At 59.1% G+C, this 17694-nt stretch overlaps 2 protein-coding genes across 4 annotated transcripts in view; both read right to left on the bottom strand.

The window, feature by feature from the left end:
• ARHGAP8 (Rho GTPase activating protein 8) overlaps positions 1-16601 on the bottom strand; it is a 70938-nt gene extending 54337 nt beyond the window's left edge. The window contains exons 1-2 of the mRNA XM_023520343.1: positions 16472-16601; positions 3303-5714 (exon numbers count right to left, since the gene is read on the bottom strand). Of these exons, the coding sequence (XP_023376111.1) occupies positions 3303-3590 (288 nt within the window). The 5' untranslated portion in view covers positions 3591-5714; positions 16472-16601. The remainder of the gene's footprint in view (positions 1-3302; positions 5715-16471) is intronic.
• Positions 10332-17694, bottom strand: part of PRR5 (proline rich 5) — a 19648-nt gene continuing 12285 nt past the window's right edge. For 2 of the 3 annotated variants that reach the window (XM_011374965.2, XM_023520349.1), the window contains exons 6-7: positions 12924-13059; positions 10332-11274 (exon numbers count right to left, since the gene is read on the bottom strand). In XM_011374965.2, coding sequence (XP_011373267.1) covers positions 10817-11274; positions 12924-13059 — 594 coding nt within the window. In that variant the 3' untranslated portion in view covers positions 10332-10816. The remainder of the gene's footprint in view (positions 11275-12923; positions 13060-17694) is intronic. The other variant, XM_023520350.1, reaches the window with a different exon arrangement.

Here is a 17694-nt window from a genome sequence, read left to right as displayed (position 1 = left end):
GCCAGGCCTCTCTGTACCCCCCAAACCAGGGACCTGGTTCTGATTCCCCTGTGCCCCCATCCAGAGACCCCTCTGTCCCTCTGCAGTGTTGGCCACTGTGAGAGGGTTGGGGGTCTGGGCTGAGCAGGTGGGGGTGAGCCTCATTGGCTTCGACCACCCCAAGTGTCCCCGATGAGGACAAACACGCCAGCCCCCAGCCGGCCAGGCCAGCGTCTCCTCTGCTTGTTTTAATTTTAAGACCAGGTGGGAGAGGGGGGCCAGGCCCCAGGACTCCTGACCTGCCAAACCAGTTCCTTCTGATGGACAGTAAGTCACAGGCTTCGACTGAAAATGAACTTACTCGCTGCCCTGCTCTGTCCCCGGTCACCGAGGACAAAACCACTTGGCCCTCAGCCTGGGCAGAAACAGGTGCCACCGAGCTCATTCCACACGCTCATTCCACACGAGTCTCTGTAAGATCTTCTGCCCTCAGGGGCGGAACTAACACCAATAAACGCAAACATGCATCGAGCTGCCACGCCCGTTTTAGGCACTTGGCACAAATTAAGTCATTTGATTTTCCTCATCGCCCTAGGCATTGTCTGTGTTTCACAGATGGGGAAACCAAGGCTCGGAGTGGCTCGCGCCTCTGGTTGGCAACTCGAGGTCACAGTGCCGGCGGCTATCTACCGCACCCCGACGTTATTCCGTCTGAGCCCCAGGAAAACCTGCTGCTTATGACGCCCGTGTGGGAGGCGAGAAAACGGGACCTCGAGAAGTGACTTGGGGAGCGTCCTCTGCCCGGTTTCCAGCCTTCCAGGGACACAGACGCCTGGGCAGTGGCACCTCCGGCCGCCAGGAGCTCAGGAGCTCTGGAGCCTGCACACAAAGCTCACTGGGGATGGGCAGCATGCTCGCCTGCACTGAGCGCCACTCACAAGGGCATCTTTGAGGCCGCCCCTGTGCCCATAGAGCCGGGCCCAGAAGGGGGCCCCCCATAAAGCTACCTCAGGAGGCCCAGGACCTCTAGATGCACTTGGCACATCTTCATTGAGCATCAGTTTTAATCAAAGGGTTGAGGAAAAAGTTAAGTCATTTATCTGAAAACGAACGGAAGGTATCACTTTTATACACCTGTGCTAATCCACACAGAGCTGAAGGGCGGTCACTGGCAGTCTCTGAATGTCTCCCCCGGAAGGCGGACCTCAGCGCCCTGCGAGGTGGCACAGCCCGGGGCGGGGGAGGCTCGGACGGTGCAGCTGCAGCATGGCTGGCTTCAGGTCCTGGCTCTCCACTCACTGGCCCTGTGACCTCGGAAAGTCACCTAAACCTCCCTGCCTCAGTTTCTTCATCTGTAAAAGGGGGCAGTAGCAGCCTCTGCCTCATGAGGCCGGTGCGAGGGAGGACTGAGGGTATCAAGTGTGCAGTGCGGGCTCGACGGTCACGAGTCACGGTGACGATTCTGTGGAAAGATGGCCATGAGGGTCACGCTATGGGTCAGGAGGCTAAGTCCCCCTCAGTGGAAGTGACCTGCTCAAACACTCGGTCTCCGACTGCCTCGCCTCTTTCTCAGCCGCCTGCTGCCTCAGTATCCCCGGCAGTGAAGGAGGGTACAATCCGGCAATGGCATGGATTTTTAGATGTGGTACAAGGTACGCACATCCGGGACCTCCAGGGTGGCCTGAGCTCTTGCTGTCCTTTGTTTAAAAGAAGTCGCCATGGATGGAGACCCTGTGACCGGGGGGCGTGCCCTTGGCCTGGAACGCGCCTGTTAGGGAGAGGCCACGCGTCCACATAAGTCTTCAGACCTTAAGATCGCACCTGAATGACTCAAAGACAGCATCCAAGTACACTGCTACCAGCCCCACCTGTTAGTTACTCCATAGGCATTTCCACCCCCACCCAACCTGTGAGTTCCCTCCAGCCACCTCCAGCCCCCGCCTCCAAGGGACCTCATTGTGCCACACTCTTCCCTGCCAACCTCCTATCCATCTTCCAGCTCTATGGCTGCCTCCTTCAGGAAGTTCTTGACCACTCACAAGTCCCTGGCTTCCCTCTACCACACAGAGACCAGACTCTGGGTCCCCTGTGGGCAGGGGCTGGGGAGGTGGCTGTCCTCAAGGACTAGCTGGGCTCCTGCCAGTGACCTGTGTCCCCCTTCACCTCCCTACCCGCCGGCCCCGCTGTTGGGTTGAGGAACGGTTTGTCACTGCATTGAAGGAGAAACTCACAAACAAGATCCTACAACTGCCAACACAGAGCCAAGGATGTTTACTGTTGAGTCTTAAATTGTAAGTTCGCACCTGGACAAATGTCGACACTACATTCTACAACACTGTCTGGAATCGACACAGACTCTGACACAAAACAAAGTTGGTGGCCATGTCCCCAGCCCGCCATGTCCCCAGACGCCAAACAAGGGCTGGCAGGAATTCCTCCTCGTAGAGGATTCCGCGTTCCTTCTCCGTGGCCTGAGCGGCCACCCTGCCTACACCTCCCACAGCAGGGGACAACTCCCAAGCCAGCAAAGCGGCAGTGGCTCCAAGGAATTCTCACGATGGCTCCCTGCCAGGGTTGAGAAAAGCGAAACCAAGGCCTCTCCCCTAACTGGCGATTGTGGAGGCTGATTACCGCGCCATTGAAGTTTTTGGCCTAGTAAGTCTTGGGGGGTCCATCGCCTGTGTTGACCCGGTCAGCACCCCCGCGGAGCCCCTGCCTTCCAACCCGCGCAGCACCTGCTCTGACGACGCCTCCCACCTCCCGGGTTCGGGGACAGGGACCTGATGAGTCTGTGCGGCATGTCAACCGGCTGATGGGAGACCCCGAATTAGGGGAGGAAAAACGGGGCGGGGGGCGAAAGTTTGGGTTGAGACAGCCCAGCCGGACCGGACCCAAACACGAAAACCCCTGGGGAGAAGTGAGGGAGCAGGCAGGGGGAGGGGTGGGAGAGGAAGGGGAGGAGAGGCGCGAACGATGGGGGAGGGGAGCGCACTCTGGGACAACCAGGGGCCGGGAGCGGGGACCTGGGTGGGCGCTGGTCTCTGCACCGCGTCACCTGGCGCCGCGCCCCGCCTCGGCGCACCTGAGCAATGGGCCGGGTCCGGCCCGGTCTCTGGACCCGGGTGGGCGCTGGTCTCTGCACCGCGTCACCTGGCGCCGCGCCCCGCCTCGGCGTGCGCACCTGAGCAATGGGCCCGGTCCGGCTCGGGCTACACCCTCGGAACCCGCGCGGCGTCCCTGCCGGGCACAGGTGGGCTTTCTCCCGCGGACGCCAGGACTTACCTGCCGGCGCCTCACCTGGGCTCAGCTCCGAGTCCACTCACCTGGCCCCGCCCCGGACGTAGCTCCCGCGCAGGCCCCGCCCCTCGCTCCGCCCCCGACCGGCCGTCGCTACGTATTTCCCTGGAGCCCCGACCGCTCCGGGGTCCCGCTAAGTCTCCGCGGGGGCCGGGGCGGGGCCGGGACAGGTGGCTCCGCCTTGTGGGCGGGGATGGAGTTGGAGTATGAGAGCTCAGACGCCCCTCGCACTTTGCACCCGAGGCACCCTGAGTCCTGCTGTCTGCCTTCGGGACAGCACCCACGCCTGGGGCGGGCACTTTCCTGTGATCCATTTCTCCATTTTAAGAATGTGCAAAGTGAGGCGGGAGGGGGCGAGATCTGCGAGAAAATATTGAGAGGAAATATTCATTCGACAAATGCCCCAAAGCATCCTCTGGGCCAGATGCTGACTTCGCAGGCACAGAATCCCACAGTGGCAGGGGCTGGGCAATCCCACAGGTGGCCGTGACCCAGGCTGAGGAGCAGGGAGGACTTCCTGGAGGAGGGGGTATGTGACCAATCGTTGGGCCCCTAAGGGTCACTCAGGGCTGAGCGTTGCGTGTCTGCACCTAGCACAGTTACTGTCCCCGCCCCGAGGCAGGGGTCAGACAATCAGGGAGGCCCAGGCTGGAGTGCAGATACCCCTGGAGGTGACTGGTCCCCCAGGCAGGAGGATGGCTGGTCCTTCGATACCATCGCGTCCCAGCTCTGGGAGCAGCTCAGTGAGCTGGAGCTGTAGGGATGGGTTTGTATCAGGCCGGGCGCTGAATGCCAGCTGCCTCCCCGCTCCTCCCCGATGTCCGAAGGTCCGCGCCCGGGGCTGGGGGTCTGCACCTCCTCTCATCGGCACTCACGCCTGCTTTCAATACGCCTATACCCCGCTCCCCAGTTACATCTCCTGACTCCAGGCCCCTGCCTCTAACTGCTCCCCGACATCTCCACGTAGAGACCTTAGCAGGCAGCTCCAGCTCCCCTGACCACATGGGGCTCCTCTCCTGGGCTCCCCACCCCATTCCCCACTGGCCCCATCCAAACTGTTGGGTCATCTTGGTTTCCCTGGTTCTCCCACACCCCTGTGGCTCTTCCTTCAAAATGTGTCACAATGCCACCACGTCTCTCCACCCACGTTGACCCTAGTGGTCCAGGCCACCAGCATCTTTCACGTGGCTTTGTGTCCTCTAATGGGTCTCCTAGTTTCTGCCCTCACCCCCTTCAATCTGTGTCACCATGGCAGCCAAGGGGATCCTTTCCCAATGCTTCCTCTCCCAGGTGCTCTTCTGGGGTTGAGGAAGGGGGCACCAGCAATGCCACAATCCCAGGCTGCCTTGGATGGAAGGTGGCATGGCCGCTGGCAGCCCCGGGATCATGTGCGGTGGGCTCTGTGGGCCCCAGAGGCCAGTCATTCACTTACAGTAGCCGGTCAGGTGAGTCGACCCCTCTAGAGGCGGGGTCTGATTGCAGAGGCCAGTTTCACAATGTCACCCTCTGCCACAGCGATTGGTTCAGGTTCTGGAAGAAACGTAGGCCATCGTCGAGCCACAGTGAGCGCGCCGTGCTGGACTTCGCCTGGAAGTTTGGGGAAGAATTCTTGCTCTTAGATGGGGAAGCCTGGTGCACAAGGGACACCGGGCAGCCATCCTGTGACCACAAGGAGACCTAGGCTTAGGAAGAAGCAGAGGTGGCAGGGAACTGGGTCCTTGGTGACATTTCAGAGCCCCTGGACTTTCTTATTAGATGTACCAATAAATCCTCTTCTCGTTTAATCCAGTGTGAGCTTTCTATTTCTTACAAATAAAAGGATCACCTGAGAAAACATCCTTTTAACCAAATGGAAAAGAGTTTCTCTCCTGACGTACTAACAGAAGAAAACGCAGAGAAGGCCTGATCGTTTGAGCATGAGACGCATCCCGGGGAGGGGAAGGGAGTCAGACAGACCAAAACTTTTATCTTCTCCAAAGACGGTCAGCCTCACGCTGGTTTTGCCAGTGATAACCATGAAACAACTGGATTCGGGTTAGTGCACTCAACGTTAGTTGCCACCATTCCATGGAAGGCCAGAGCCACGAGGCCGTTGGCTCACTGCAGTATCCCCGGTTCCCGGCTCTGCGCCCAGCAGATTGTAGGCACTGTCCCAATCCATATGAATGAATGCGAGAGTGAATGAATGAATGACCCGCATTGCATTCCATCATCACCGAGCAGCTGCCTGTGTTCTGTCTGTGCAGAGAATCCCTGACCAGCCTGGGCTGCGGGCACACGGCCACCTGCAGACTATTACTTAGTGCTTCCTCGCTCCCGAAGAACTGGGCGTGGCGAGCAAGCGCAGGACTGCGGCGCTAACTTCGAACACGCGTGTGAATCCGAGCCTCTCGCCTTCGATGGTTTGTGTCGAGCGTTTGCCGCCAGGCCATCTTCTCCTTTTGTGAAATACAAACATCTTTTTATTTAGTATTATTGTTATCTGTGTAAGATCAGTCTCTCGAGAAAGAGGGACTTTTGGCAGATTTTCTGTTTTAAAAAGCACTTTGGACCGAAGTAAGAGGAAACCAACCCCACCTGCTCCCCCCTCCGCCCCCTGCCCCCGCCTCCGCCCTCCCGTTGGTCTCTGGCTGGCAGTGTAATTTCGTGGTATTGACAGATGCTGGGGAGAATGCCACCCTCCTCGCCTCTGTGTTCTGTGCGAATCGCATACGAATTCCACAACCATAGTTTAGTGGCATTTCAATGCGTACAGTAAAGCAAAAATACAGAACGATTGTAGGGAAAAGCACGCAGCGCGCTCTGCCATTCCTAAGAGAAGAAAAACGAAACAGAAAGAAGCGGCCAGAGCCGGGCAGGCTCCCTTTCTCGCTTTCCCCCAAAGCGCGTCTCATCAGTAACCCACCGGTTCGTCATTTCCTTTGTCGCTGTGACAAGTCCTCCTTGCGTTTCAAATGCTTTGCAATAGGAGAGAGACAATAATCGTGCGAAATGAAGGAATTACTTCTGAGTGGTATTACTCCCGGGTTTATTAAGTTCGCTCTTATGAATGTTTATGAAGACGGAGAGTCGGTGCTCCCTAAGCAGCATATGCCACATTAATGAGCGCTGGGAATGCAGAGCCTGCGGGAAGGGTCCAGATGCCCGGTCTCAGGTCTTAGGCTTCTCATTTGTTTTCTCCCAAATGAACTCTGCCCGCCGTTTGAGCCAAGACGTGATTGAAACCCAGATTTCCCTGCTGAGTGTGAGTGTGACAGCCGGCTTGCGCCAAGAGACGTCCAGGAGATCATGTCCCAGCCCTCCCCCACGGGCCGGGACCTGAGGTGGCACCCTGCGAGGTGGGCACCTGGCCAGGAACCCCAGCCACGCTTCCTCCTATCAGGGGCCCGGCCGTGTGGAGAGCAAACCGAATCCAACCCCCGTGCCTATGCATGGTGCTTCCTGGGGCTGTCTGGACCTAATTCTTGAAACCCTTTTGATTTGCACCCGAGCAGACGACACTCTTGAGGCCCCATTTGACATCAGGGTGGGACGCTGGTTCTGTACTCTGGCCCCTCGCACCTTTCAAATGCCTTTCTTACCAGTGTCTGGGCCCCAGGTAGTCAGGTAATGGGCTTACTCAGCCTCCTTTGCAACCGGGGCCCAGACAGTGCCTCAGGCTCCACCGTTGTGACAAATGCCCGAAGAGAGGAGGTGGCCCTGGAATTTATTATGCTGGACAGGGGCGGCTGCGTGATGTGTAATTTGGGAGCAGAGGTTGGGGGGTGCGGTGTGCAGGCTGCAGTGGCTACAAGGTCAAGGGCCTGGGATGCACCTGGTATTGGTGCTGGTGGCAGTCGTGGGTTTGGTCCAGTGCCCCTGGAGCATCTCCGTGGTGGGAGCACCCATGTGCGAAGGAAGTTTGTTTTCCCATCAGGCCTGTCTGGTGGCGTGGGCCGAGGCATTGTTCCTGGCAGGTAAGTCTCTGGCTTGGCTCTGCCACCTCCTGACAACTGAGTTCCAAGCCTCCTTTAATAAACTCCTCTGTGTGATCAGCCAGAATCTTCCATGGCTTTCAGATGACAGCCCTGCCTGATCCCGCACCCTCTTTTCTATGCCACCCTGTCGCTCCTCCCCTGCCAAACCCAGGCTGACATAAATCCCCAAAGCAAAAAAACGGAATGTCAGCATGAGAAATTCTTCTGATGATGATGTCAGATGATAGTTTACATTTTTATAGCGTTTAACAGCCTGGTAAAGCAGTTCTGAGCAAACACATCATTCAGTGAGACTTCCTGGGGGTGAAGCCATCAGTTCATCTTAAGCCATTATCACCTTCAGGTCAAAACTCATTAAGTACCTGTCTGGCCAATACACTGTCATCTGGGCAGAGCTATTTACCTGGAGTATACAGTCCTACAGCTGGCCCTGCTGTGTGTCCATAGCGCACAGACAAGCAGAGAAATATCAGAATTTTATATCTGGAAAGATCCTTCCTACAGATGGGGAAACTGAGCATGGGGTGACTCGCCTAATATCACAAAGCAAGGTAGTGACCAATTCAGGATGTGAACCCAGAGGCCTGGCTGTGCCTGTCAGGATGCAACCCGCATAAACACGCAAAACGCGATTCCACTAGAGTATTCGGGGGAGGAGTGTGTTAGTCAGGTCAAGCCAGGTTTTGCTCCGGTAACAAACAGCCCCCAGTCTCAGGGGCTTACACTGCCTGAGGTCTCCTCTCATTCATGCTGTATGTCCACAGACCCCCGACGCCCCACTAGTTGGAGCAGACCCATCAGGAATACTGCTGGTCGCCCTGGAGGGTCTCCCCCTGGGCATGAAGCATTCCAGCTCCAAAGGGCCCCAAGTCCCTTCTGCTCAGAGCTCACTGGCCAAAGGAGGGCACAGTGCCCACCAGCCAGCCACAAGGGGACCGGGAAGTGCGGGCCTTCCATGTGCTCGAGGCAGGGAGCAGAGGGCCTCACGATTTAGGGGCTTTGGTCTGTGCCACCACATCCCTGGCAGAGACTGCTCTGCCCAGCGGCCTCCCCCTTCTCCCAGAATTCCTGAGGTTACTGCCCACTTCACTGCTGAACACTTCCGGAGCTCGGGGCCACGGTTCCCACACTGGGATGCTAGGAGGACCCCACGACAGGCACTCCACAAACCCCACGGGGAGTGCTGCGGAGCCGTCGTGAATTTGGCTATGCCGGGTTCCTCATCTAAGTGGAATCACAATCTGTCCTTTTGTGTCTGGCCTATTTCACTGAGCAGAACATCCTCAAGGTTCATCATGCTGTCGTGTCAGAATTTCCTTCCCTGTTTAGGCTGAATCATATTCCGTTGCATGTACAGACCACGTTTTGCTTACCCATTCACCTGTTGATTGACACCTGGGTTGCTTCCACCTTTTGGCTCTTATGAACAGAGCTGCTATGAACTTGAGTGTGCACATATCTCTTCGAGTCTCTGCTTTCATGTCTTTTGGGGTGTATACCCAGAGGTCTTTTTTAAACTATAGGCTATTACTTTCATGGTCAAATGGAAAATCACGAATAAGTCAAACCTTAGAGGACACCCCCTTCCTAGCCTTTCTCTCTTATATGGAGCCTTCCCTTCCTTCTGGGGTTGGGGCTTCCTCTGCTGTGGGCAGCTCCTTCACCCGGCGGGAACCCTCGTCCCTCCCCGCCACCCCATAAAGAGCACATGGTCTCCTTCTTTCTGTGGTTCCTGAGCCACGGCCCGCCCAGTGGCACCTTCCAGAAGGCCGGAGTAGGTCCTTTTAGAGCCTGACAGCAGAAGGAGCAAAGTAGGTCCCCCAGGGGACATCCCGGGGCCCAAGGGTATCCCCCTGGGGCCTCCTGCCAGTGGGCGACTGTCACAGAGTGCACACACGCACCCCTAAATGGATGCTAACTCTCAGAAAAGGTGCAGTCAAGGGTGCTCACAAGGCTAGTTTTTCTCAACGTCACCTCTCCGGCAGACCCTGTCACAGTGGGGTCCTGCCCCCATGGCGACCCCCTGGCTTTCGGAATGGGCCCGTCACTCACGTGTGATGGAGTGAATTGTGTCCCCTCAAATGCCTGTGTTGAAGCCCTAATCCCCAGCGTGACTGTATTTGGAGATAGGGTCTCTAAGGAACTACGGTTAAATGAGGTCCCAGGGGTGGGGCCCGGACCCCCAGGATTAGTGTCCTGTGAGACGTGAGGGGGGGCTCTCTGTCCACTACATAAGGACACGTGAGAAGATGGCACCTGCGCACCACGAAGAGGGCTCTCACCAGAACCCGCCACACTGGCACGCCGGCCTTGGGCTCCCAGCCTCCAGGACTGTGTGATGCAAACTTGTGTGAGTCCCCTGAGCTGCAGTGTCACAGCCCTGAGCAGACCACGGGCTACAGAAAACCAGGCAGCGCTTCAGACCACCTGCGGTCAGATGACGTTACAGGAGGGCCTCCTGGGGGGACGGGAGGCGGCAAGAAGATTCGTGACTCTTGTGCAGGACACACGCGGGGGTGGGGCAGGGAGGCTGCGTTCCCAGGGCCGAGCACGTGTGTGTGCCAGAACCTGTGTGTGTGTGTCTGAGGGGTGAGGCCGAGTAGCCCAGATCTTTGCAAATGCACCAATGCCACCACGGGGACAAGCCGGTGAGCCTTCCAACCGCAAGGGTCAGGAACTGGAGTCCGGAGCTGGCGGGTACAACCTGTCTGGGGGTCACGCAGCTGCAGGGGTGGGAAGAGCAGGTGTCACCGCCCCCTCGCCAGCAGTTTGGTAGTGGGGCATCCGGCAAGTCCTGCCTCCTTTCCAGGCTCCAGTGCTCATGCTGGGGAGGAGGCAGGGGCCGGACCCCCATGCACAGGGCCAATGATCTGAACCCAGCCCCCACCCCTTAGGGTCCCCGCGGTGTCTGAGAGGCTGTTGGGTTTTCCGCCGTCTCCCTTTGGGATCCCCCGCCCTCTGTCAGGATGGGACAGAGAAACTAAATAACAGGAAGCCGTCCCCCCAGGAGTGGGGAAGGGAGGCCCCAGGGAGGCCAGGCATCTCAGGCTGAGGGCGGGGCATGAAGTGAGCCCAGGAGCGGGTAGGCAAGTTTTATTCCACATTCCACCCTCTCCCTGTCCACGGTCACCCCGGCAGTGAGAGCAGGCTGCTCGGGGGTCTGGGACAGTCACCTGCAGGTCATGCTGTGGCCTGAGGCACATGGGGAGGGGGACGGGTGGGTCTGCTACCCACCCCCGTTGCTGTGGGGGTCATTCTGGGGGCCTGGCTGTGCCACCAGAGTCACAGTCTCTATGGGTGTGGATGTGGGCGAGCGCCGGTGGCCGCCCCACGCACATGAGGTTGACCGGTGCGCCTGGCCATCTGCGCGAGGCAGGCGGAGCCGTCGATGCAGGCGCCCCAGAATGGAGTGGTGCTGAGGCCGGGGCGTCCATGGTTTTTCCAACGGAGAGAGCAACGCCCAAGTGGCCAGGGCTGACCCGGGACTGGACTGGGCAGCGTAAAAAACTCACACGCGCGCACCACGCAGGCGCACTCGCGGGCTCGGCGAGAACGCGGGGCCCTCACACGATGCTCTGCCGGCCCCCGGGCCCCTCAAACTGCGAGGCGCCGGAGCCGCCGCGTCGGCCGAAGTCAATGAAGATGCCCTCGGAGTCCGAGTCCGCGGACTCCAGGATGTGGTCCACCAGGTTCTCGGGGCTGGAGGACGGCGGGGAGCCGTGGGCCAGGCCCGGGCCGGGCTCGGAGGGCTGCGTGGGGGGGTACAGTCTGCTGGGGCAGGGCCCCGACTGGGGGCCCGGGGAGGGTCCGAAGTCCCCCGTGGGGCCCTGGCCAGGCCCGTCGGGGCAGGACGTCATCTCGGAGACCGAGTGCCGGCGGACGCCGGTGGCGCCGGTGGCCGAGCCCTCGGCCTCGTGCTCCGCCACGGGGTTCAGCAGCGGCGTGTTGTAGCTCTTGGAGCGCACCACCGGGTTCTTGGCCAGGACGTCCCCCGAGCGGGAGCGGCGCAGCAGGTGCTGCTCTGCAGGGGACAGGCAGGGGACAGACAGGCGTCAGGCGCCGGAGGCCGGGACGCGCATGCGCACGGGGCGCACGCTGGGCAAACCTAGCTAGCTGGTGTGGCAGGCCCTTCCTTCCGCCAGATGCCAGGCGGCCCCTTCTGGGGGCGCGGGCCGTGCACCCCGCCCTGCACGCGGCGCAGCTACAGGGGAGGCCGGCAGTGCGCACCAGGGCCGGCCCCTCCACGCTCCTGCCCGGCGGCCTGGCCACTGCAGCTGCGGGGAGGGATGCTGCTCCCCCTCCCCCACGCTGACACTAGGCTGACACTAGGCTCGTCTGTCTCCTTGGCTCCTTGGTCCCCGCCTCTCAGCTTGGACGGGGGCTGGGGCGGGGGGACCGAAGCCAACCGCCCAGGTTCAAATGTACACCTTGCCAGTGACCTGTGCATGTGCCTCAGTTCCCTCACCTGGGGAAAGTCAACAAATCTTAGCACTTGCTGTGTGCCGGCACTTTCTTGGGCAGACACAGCCGGTCCTCAGAGCTGGAGTCCTCGTGCGGGAGGGACGACAAACCCACACGGGCGGGCCACAGGTCGGGTAGCGGGAAGTGCGACGGGGCAGAGAACAAGGGGCCCTTCCAGGTGCGGCTGGGGCTGAGGTTTTATTCTGAGTGTGGGGGGACTCGAGCCCCTGGCGGCGGGAGAGGATGAGGATGGTGTGGCCTAGGCTGTCTAGGGACAAGTTTCAGGCTCCCACTCAGGATCATGCAATTCCACAGTGACCACCAGGTGGCAGGGCTGAGCACGGTGAGCAGCTCAGGGCTTTCTGGGGAGGTAAGAGGCTCCCTCCTGGGTCTGGGGGTCCCAGGGCCACACCGAGCCCGGCATCAAAGTCCTCCAACTGCCAGGGACCCACCTACGCTGAGACGTACCTGGTAGGCAGATTTTAAACCAGCAGGTGGGTGAGCACCCTGGGTGAGGGGTCCACTCTGTCCGGGGTGCTCTTCCTACACCTCTTCCCAGGCCTGGCTCCTCCTGGTCTTTCGGCTTGGCAGTCACCTCCCAGTATGGCCTTCTCTGAGCTCCCCGCCCACGGCCCTGGTGTCAGCTGGGCACAGGCCACCTTGGGGGACTTATCTGGGGACTGTGCACTCGTTGGTCGCCTCCTCTGGTGGACGAGAGCCTATGTGGGTGGGCCTTGGTCTCTACTGACCCCGGGACCAAGGACAGGCATGGGTGCACGGTAGGTGCTTGGTTTACATTACTAAATGAACCAATAGGGGCAATGTGGCTGGCTTCTGTGCACGCCCAGCCCATCCACCCCCCAACCTCGTCCCTCTCCTGTGAGTTGCCAAAGAAGCCGGGATTTCTGGGGCTCTGGCACGTGCTGTGTCCTTGGCCTGGTCGACCCCCAACTTTCAGGACTGCGCACAGCTGTGACCGCCTTGGGGATGCAGCGGCCACTGCCGAGCTCTCAAGGGAGTTGTCACCTCACCACTATGGTGTCTGCCCACTGGGTCCCCCTCAGCTCTTGAAGAAGGGACCCCAAGAAGCCCATCTCCATGGGCTCAGGGCCCGGCATATGGCCTGTCCACTGGGAGGCCCGGGACCCTGGGCAGAGGTGGATGGGTCCAGTGTCACCCTGCTCCCCCCGAGGCCCAGGCGACCCCTACCCAGGACGCAGGAGTGTGTGAAGGGGCCCTCACTGGAGCAGAGGCCGTAGGTGCCCAGGTAGGGTGACACCACCTTCTGGATCAGCATCTCCAGGCGCAGGTAGTCCTTGGTCACGGCCCGGGACTCGTGCACGCCCTGCGAGGGGACGAGGGGGGAGGGTCACAGCACGGCCCAGTGCGTTTTCCTCACCCAGCCGGCTGAGCTCGAAGCCACCACAAACACCCCCTCCCCCCACGGGCCCCTGGCCCCCAACACAGCACCCGCCAAAACTCCGAGTCACTCTCTGGCTTTGACACCATCTGCAGCTGCCCGCTGCCCACAGTGGCTGTGGGTCTGGGAGACCAGTGCCCAGTGGAAAAGAGCCCCGTGGCCAAGCGAGGTTGGGCAGCCCGCACTCTGCCCCTGGGGAGAACCCCCGCACTGGCCAGTCCTGCTGGGAAATCCACCCGGAGCCAATGCCCTCGCCCCGTGGAGTGCAGCAGGCAGGAAAGCCCACCCGTGGGGCCAGGCCAAGGTCACGTCCAGGCTGGGCAGGCTGCCCCTACCCCTCACACTGCCCGCCATCCCCGCCAGGTCCCGTCCAGCTCCTCCATGACAACTTCCCTCAGCCAGAGCCTGAGGAATGAGGCCGCCACAGGACAGCCCTGATCTTGCTAACTGAGGGCGTGGGGGGCAAGCCCTGTGTCCCCAGCACGCCCAGCAGAGGGCCAGCCCTCAATAGGCGTTTAGTGAGTGCTTACTGAATGAATGACGTACGAATGAATAAAAGACATCAATCCTCAACAGGCTGCTCAGGTTTGTGTTAAATGACAGTTCAAGACAGCAAGAGAACCCGACTCTACGCTGCCTCCGAGAAATCCACTTCGTCTATAAAGACGCGTGTAGATTAACAGGACGGGGGTGGAGAAAGCTATGCCAGGCACTGCTGAGCGGCAGAAAGCCGGAGTGGCCGTGTTCATTTCAGACAGGGTGACTCCAGACCAAAGAAAGGAACAGGGCAAAGAAGATCACTGCATAATGAAAAGGGACCAATTCTCCGAGACATCACAACAACCCTTCGCACGCACCCAAGAACAGAGCACCAAACCACGTGAGGCGAAAACCGGACGGGCTGCAAGGAGAGACACGGATCCGCTCTCACGGTCAGAGACTCCGACGCCCCTCTCAGAAGTGCACATCCAGGAGGCAGAAAATCAGTACGGACATCGCCGAACTCGACGCCACCATCAATCAACTGGACACAAATGACATCTATAGACTATTTCATGCAACGACGGGAGAATACACGTTCTCAAGCTCGCATGGAACATTCGCAAGACAGACCACATACTGGGCAATAAAACACATCCAAAAAAAAAAAAAAAAGAAATCATATGATGTCCGCTCTCCGGCCACAAAGGGATTAAACCAGGAATCAATAAAAGAAAAACAAAAAGCCCCAAATACGTGGAGATTAATCAACTCACTTCTAAATAACACATGAGTCTAAGAAGAAATCTCATGAAACATTTTTAAATAGTTTGAAATAAATGGCAATGAAAATGTAACTTATCCAAATGTATAAAATACATCGAAAGTGGTGCTTAAGAGGGCAATTCACAGTGCTGAATGAATATATTAAATTAGATCTAAAATCAATAATCTAAGCTTCCATCTTAGGAAACTGCAAGAAGAAGAACAAATTAAATCCGAAATAAGCTGGAGAACAGAAATAACAATCAGAGAAATTAATGAAATTCAAAAAAGGAATCAATAGAAAAAGCCAATGAAATCAAAAACAAGTTCTTTTAAAAGATCAATAAAATCAATAAGCCTCTAGTCCGGAAAACTAAGGAAAAAAAAAAAAAGGGAAGACATAAATTACTAATATCAGAAATGACAGAGGGGTCATCACTACAGACCCCGTGGAGCCCGTGGAGTCATCCAGGTGACCGTGCAGGGATGGACCTGTCTCTGCTTCCAGTAGCATTGACGCAGATGAGGATGACACCGCTGAGCCGTGTGGGGCATTTCATGAACTTTACGTCCTTTCATTCCTAGAATTCGTTTACGAAGTCCGGTCTCTGCTCCCCACTGCAGTGAGGAAATGGGGGGCCAGGGGCTGCGTTATCTGTGTGCACTGAGATGCACGGCCATTTCCTGGCTTTGGGGACGCTGTGAGAAGGAACCGGGACTCTGCGGTGAAGCACGGGGCACACAGTAGGCCCTCAAAATATGCTGACCAGCAGCTGTGACTTCAGATCTATTTGAGACTCAAAAACAGTGGGGACGAGTTCACTGAGGGGTTGGGACAAGGTCATTCAAAGTGTGGGCAGGGGTGGGAGGGGGCGAGGCAATGCAAAGGGCTGTGTTTGGGGGTCACACCCACTGGGCCGGGACAGTCTGGGGAACGATGGGGTCAAGCCCAGGAAGCTGCATGAGACACAGTGGCCACCAGGGGGCAGCAGCCACCTAGCCTGGCAGACCACGGGGTACTGCTCCTGGGATCAAGATGGGACCTTACTCCTCGGCCCCAGTCCCGTGGCTGCCTTCCAGAGGCATCTCCCCCACTTCTCCCTGTTATCCTTGAACCTGCCCTACCAGGTAGGTCATCTTACTCCATCACACAGACGACAAAAGAGGCCAAGTGACAAAGTCCCTCAAAGCTCTCAGCTTCAACCCAGCCAGGTCTGACCTGAAAGCCCTTGAAAATGGCCTGGGGTCCCAGGACAACCACAGCTCCCACCCGGTGCAGCCGGCACTTTAAACCTCCACACTCAGCGGCTGCCCTGGGCCCCAGACTTGCCGTCAGGGACCCTAATTTAGCAGGAGTTGCACGTGCGTAGGGGACTCAGAACCGCCACCAAGGCTGTGAAGCCCGTCGGACCTGGGTGCGGCAAGGATCCTGCCCTGGTTACTGTCGGGGACTCTATTTCGCCACCTTTAAAATGGGACAGCTGACAGCGCCTACCCTGGTCTCAATGCCACACAGTGAGGCAAGCGGCAAACTGTAGAGTGCTGTGCCCTCCACAGGGCTCGGTATGCAGCAGTTTACAGTGGGGGCTGTTGGTGGCCTGTCAGATCCTGTCTTGGGCGGGCCACTCACCCTCCACCGCTGGGAGTGTGGCTGCAGAAAGCTCGCAGCAGCCCCGCCCTGAGCTGCCCTCGTGGACAAAAGCCATCTGCACCAGAGATGTCTGGGACCACTGTGGGGCGTGGGGGCAGGCGGCCCGCAGCCCCAACGACTGACCGGCGAGGGGCGCAAAGGCCCAGCCCTGCCCACGAGGACCAACTGTGGTCCAGTTCGCACTCCCGGGCTCCCGTGGGACCTGGCTGAGGCCAGCCCCCTCCCGAACCCACGTCTTCGTCCATCTCCCCCGTCCCCTCCTGCTTCACTCTCTCGACAGCAGCCCCACTGCGAAGTCACGTGGCCCCAAATCCTCATCTCAGAGCCCTCCTCTGGGGAGCCTGTCTCGAGACGCAGCATCTGCCCGAGTCTGGCCTTGTGCCCGCATTCCCACGGGGGCCCCTGACACGGGTAAGCGGCGGCCTCCTCAGAGCCACTCACCTGCAGGACCAGCAGCATCTGCACGATGGCGGCAGGCACACGGGCGTGGGTGCGGGTCAGCGCGTCCTCCAGCTTCACGCTGAGGGTGATGGTGTCCCGGAAGTGCAGCAGGGCCAGCTGGCGGACCGACGGCTCCTTGCCCTGGTGACAGAGGACACCACACGTCCTCGTTCTGGGGCCAGACACGAGAACGGACCCGCCGACCCTCAGGCAAGGAGAGGCTTGGTGTCACACACAGAGCCCCCAGTATGTGCTAGGTGGCCCTACTGTGTGCTGCTTTGGGCTTTACCGAGCCCTTGGGAGGGAGCTGTCCTCATTTCCATCTCATGAGTGGGTGGCAGGTTCTGAGAGGTCCCAGGACATGTCCAGGTGCAGACAGCCGTAACAGCGGTGAGGGGCAGAAGGGGGTGCCCATCCTTGGGCCGGGCAGTCTGCAGTGAGGCCAGGGAGGGCCGACATGGTGGCCCGGGGGTCCCATGGCTGCAGGGGCCACTCACCTGCACGGGGTAGAAAATAGCCTGCAGTGTGGGCAGCACGTCGCTGAAGAAGAAGTCCCACGTCTCTGCCAGTGAGTCCAGCAGCTTCTGTCCTGTGGGCACGAGGAGCTGTCACTGCCTGTCCCAATGGGCTCAGCGGGCACTTCACGCCCTCCCAGGTCAGAAGTCATCTCTCCCATCCACAGGAGGCCCCAGGAGCTGACGGCCGGGGTCTGGGCCCTGGACCCACTGCTCAACCTTCCTGTGCCTCAGCTTCCTCGTTAATAAAAGGGGACAGTGACAGAGCCCACCCTGAGAGCCGACAGGACGAAATGAGCCTGAAGAGAGCCTGGGGGAGAGGGAGGACTGTGGGTGCTGGCTGCTGGCCCCCACCCCCGCCCACACACCAGACCGACACAGGTGCGCCGAACGGCAGCCTCGGCTCACATCCTTGTCCCGTAAGATTCACCTAACGCCGCCGCCAAGCCGTTGAGAGGGACCCACCCACCCCACCCACCCTTCTCCTCTGCCCGTGCACGTCTATGTGGCGGACATCGACAGAGAACCTGCACTATGCCAGGCCTGACGCTGGGGATCCAGCCGAGCCCCAAACGGCCCTAGTCCCATCACGTGACAGGGAAGCAGGACACTGAACAGCAATGAGGACAACGGCGACGGGTGACCGCCCTGGGCAGGTGAAGACACTAAGCTTCCAAGAGGTTCGGATCTCTTTCCTGAGGGCCGGGG

This window comes from Pteropus vampyrus, unplaced genomic scaffold (assembly GCF_000151845.1).
Source record: "Pteropus vampyrus isolate Shadow unplaced genomic scaffold, Pvam_2.0 Scaffold257, whole genome shotgun sequence".
NCBI classification, from domain to species: Eukaryota; Metazoa; Chordata; class Mammalia; order Chiroptera; family Pteropodidae; genus Pteropus; species Pteropus vampyrus.
This window is presented reverse-complemented; position numbering and strand designations above follow the sequence as displayed.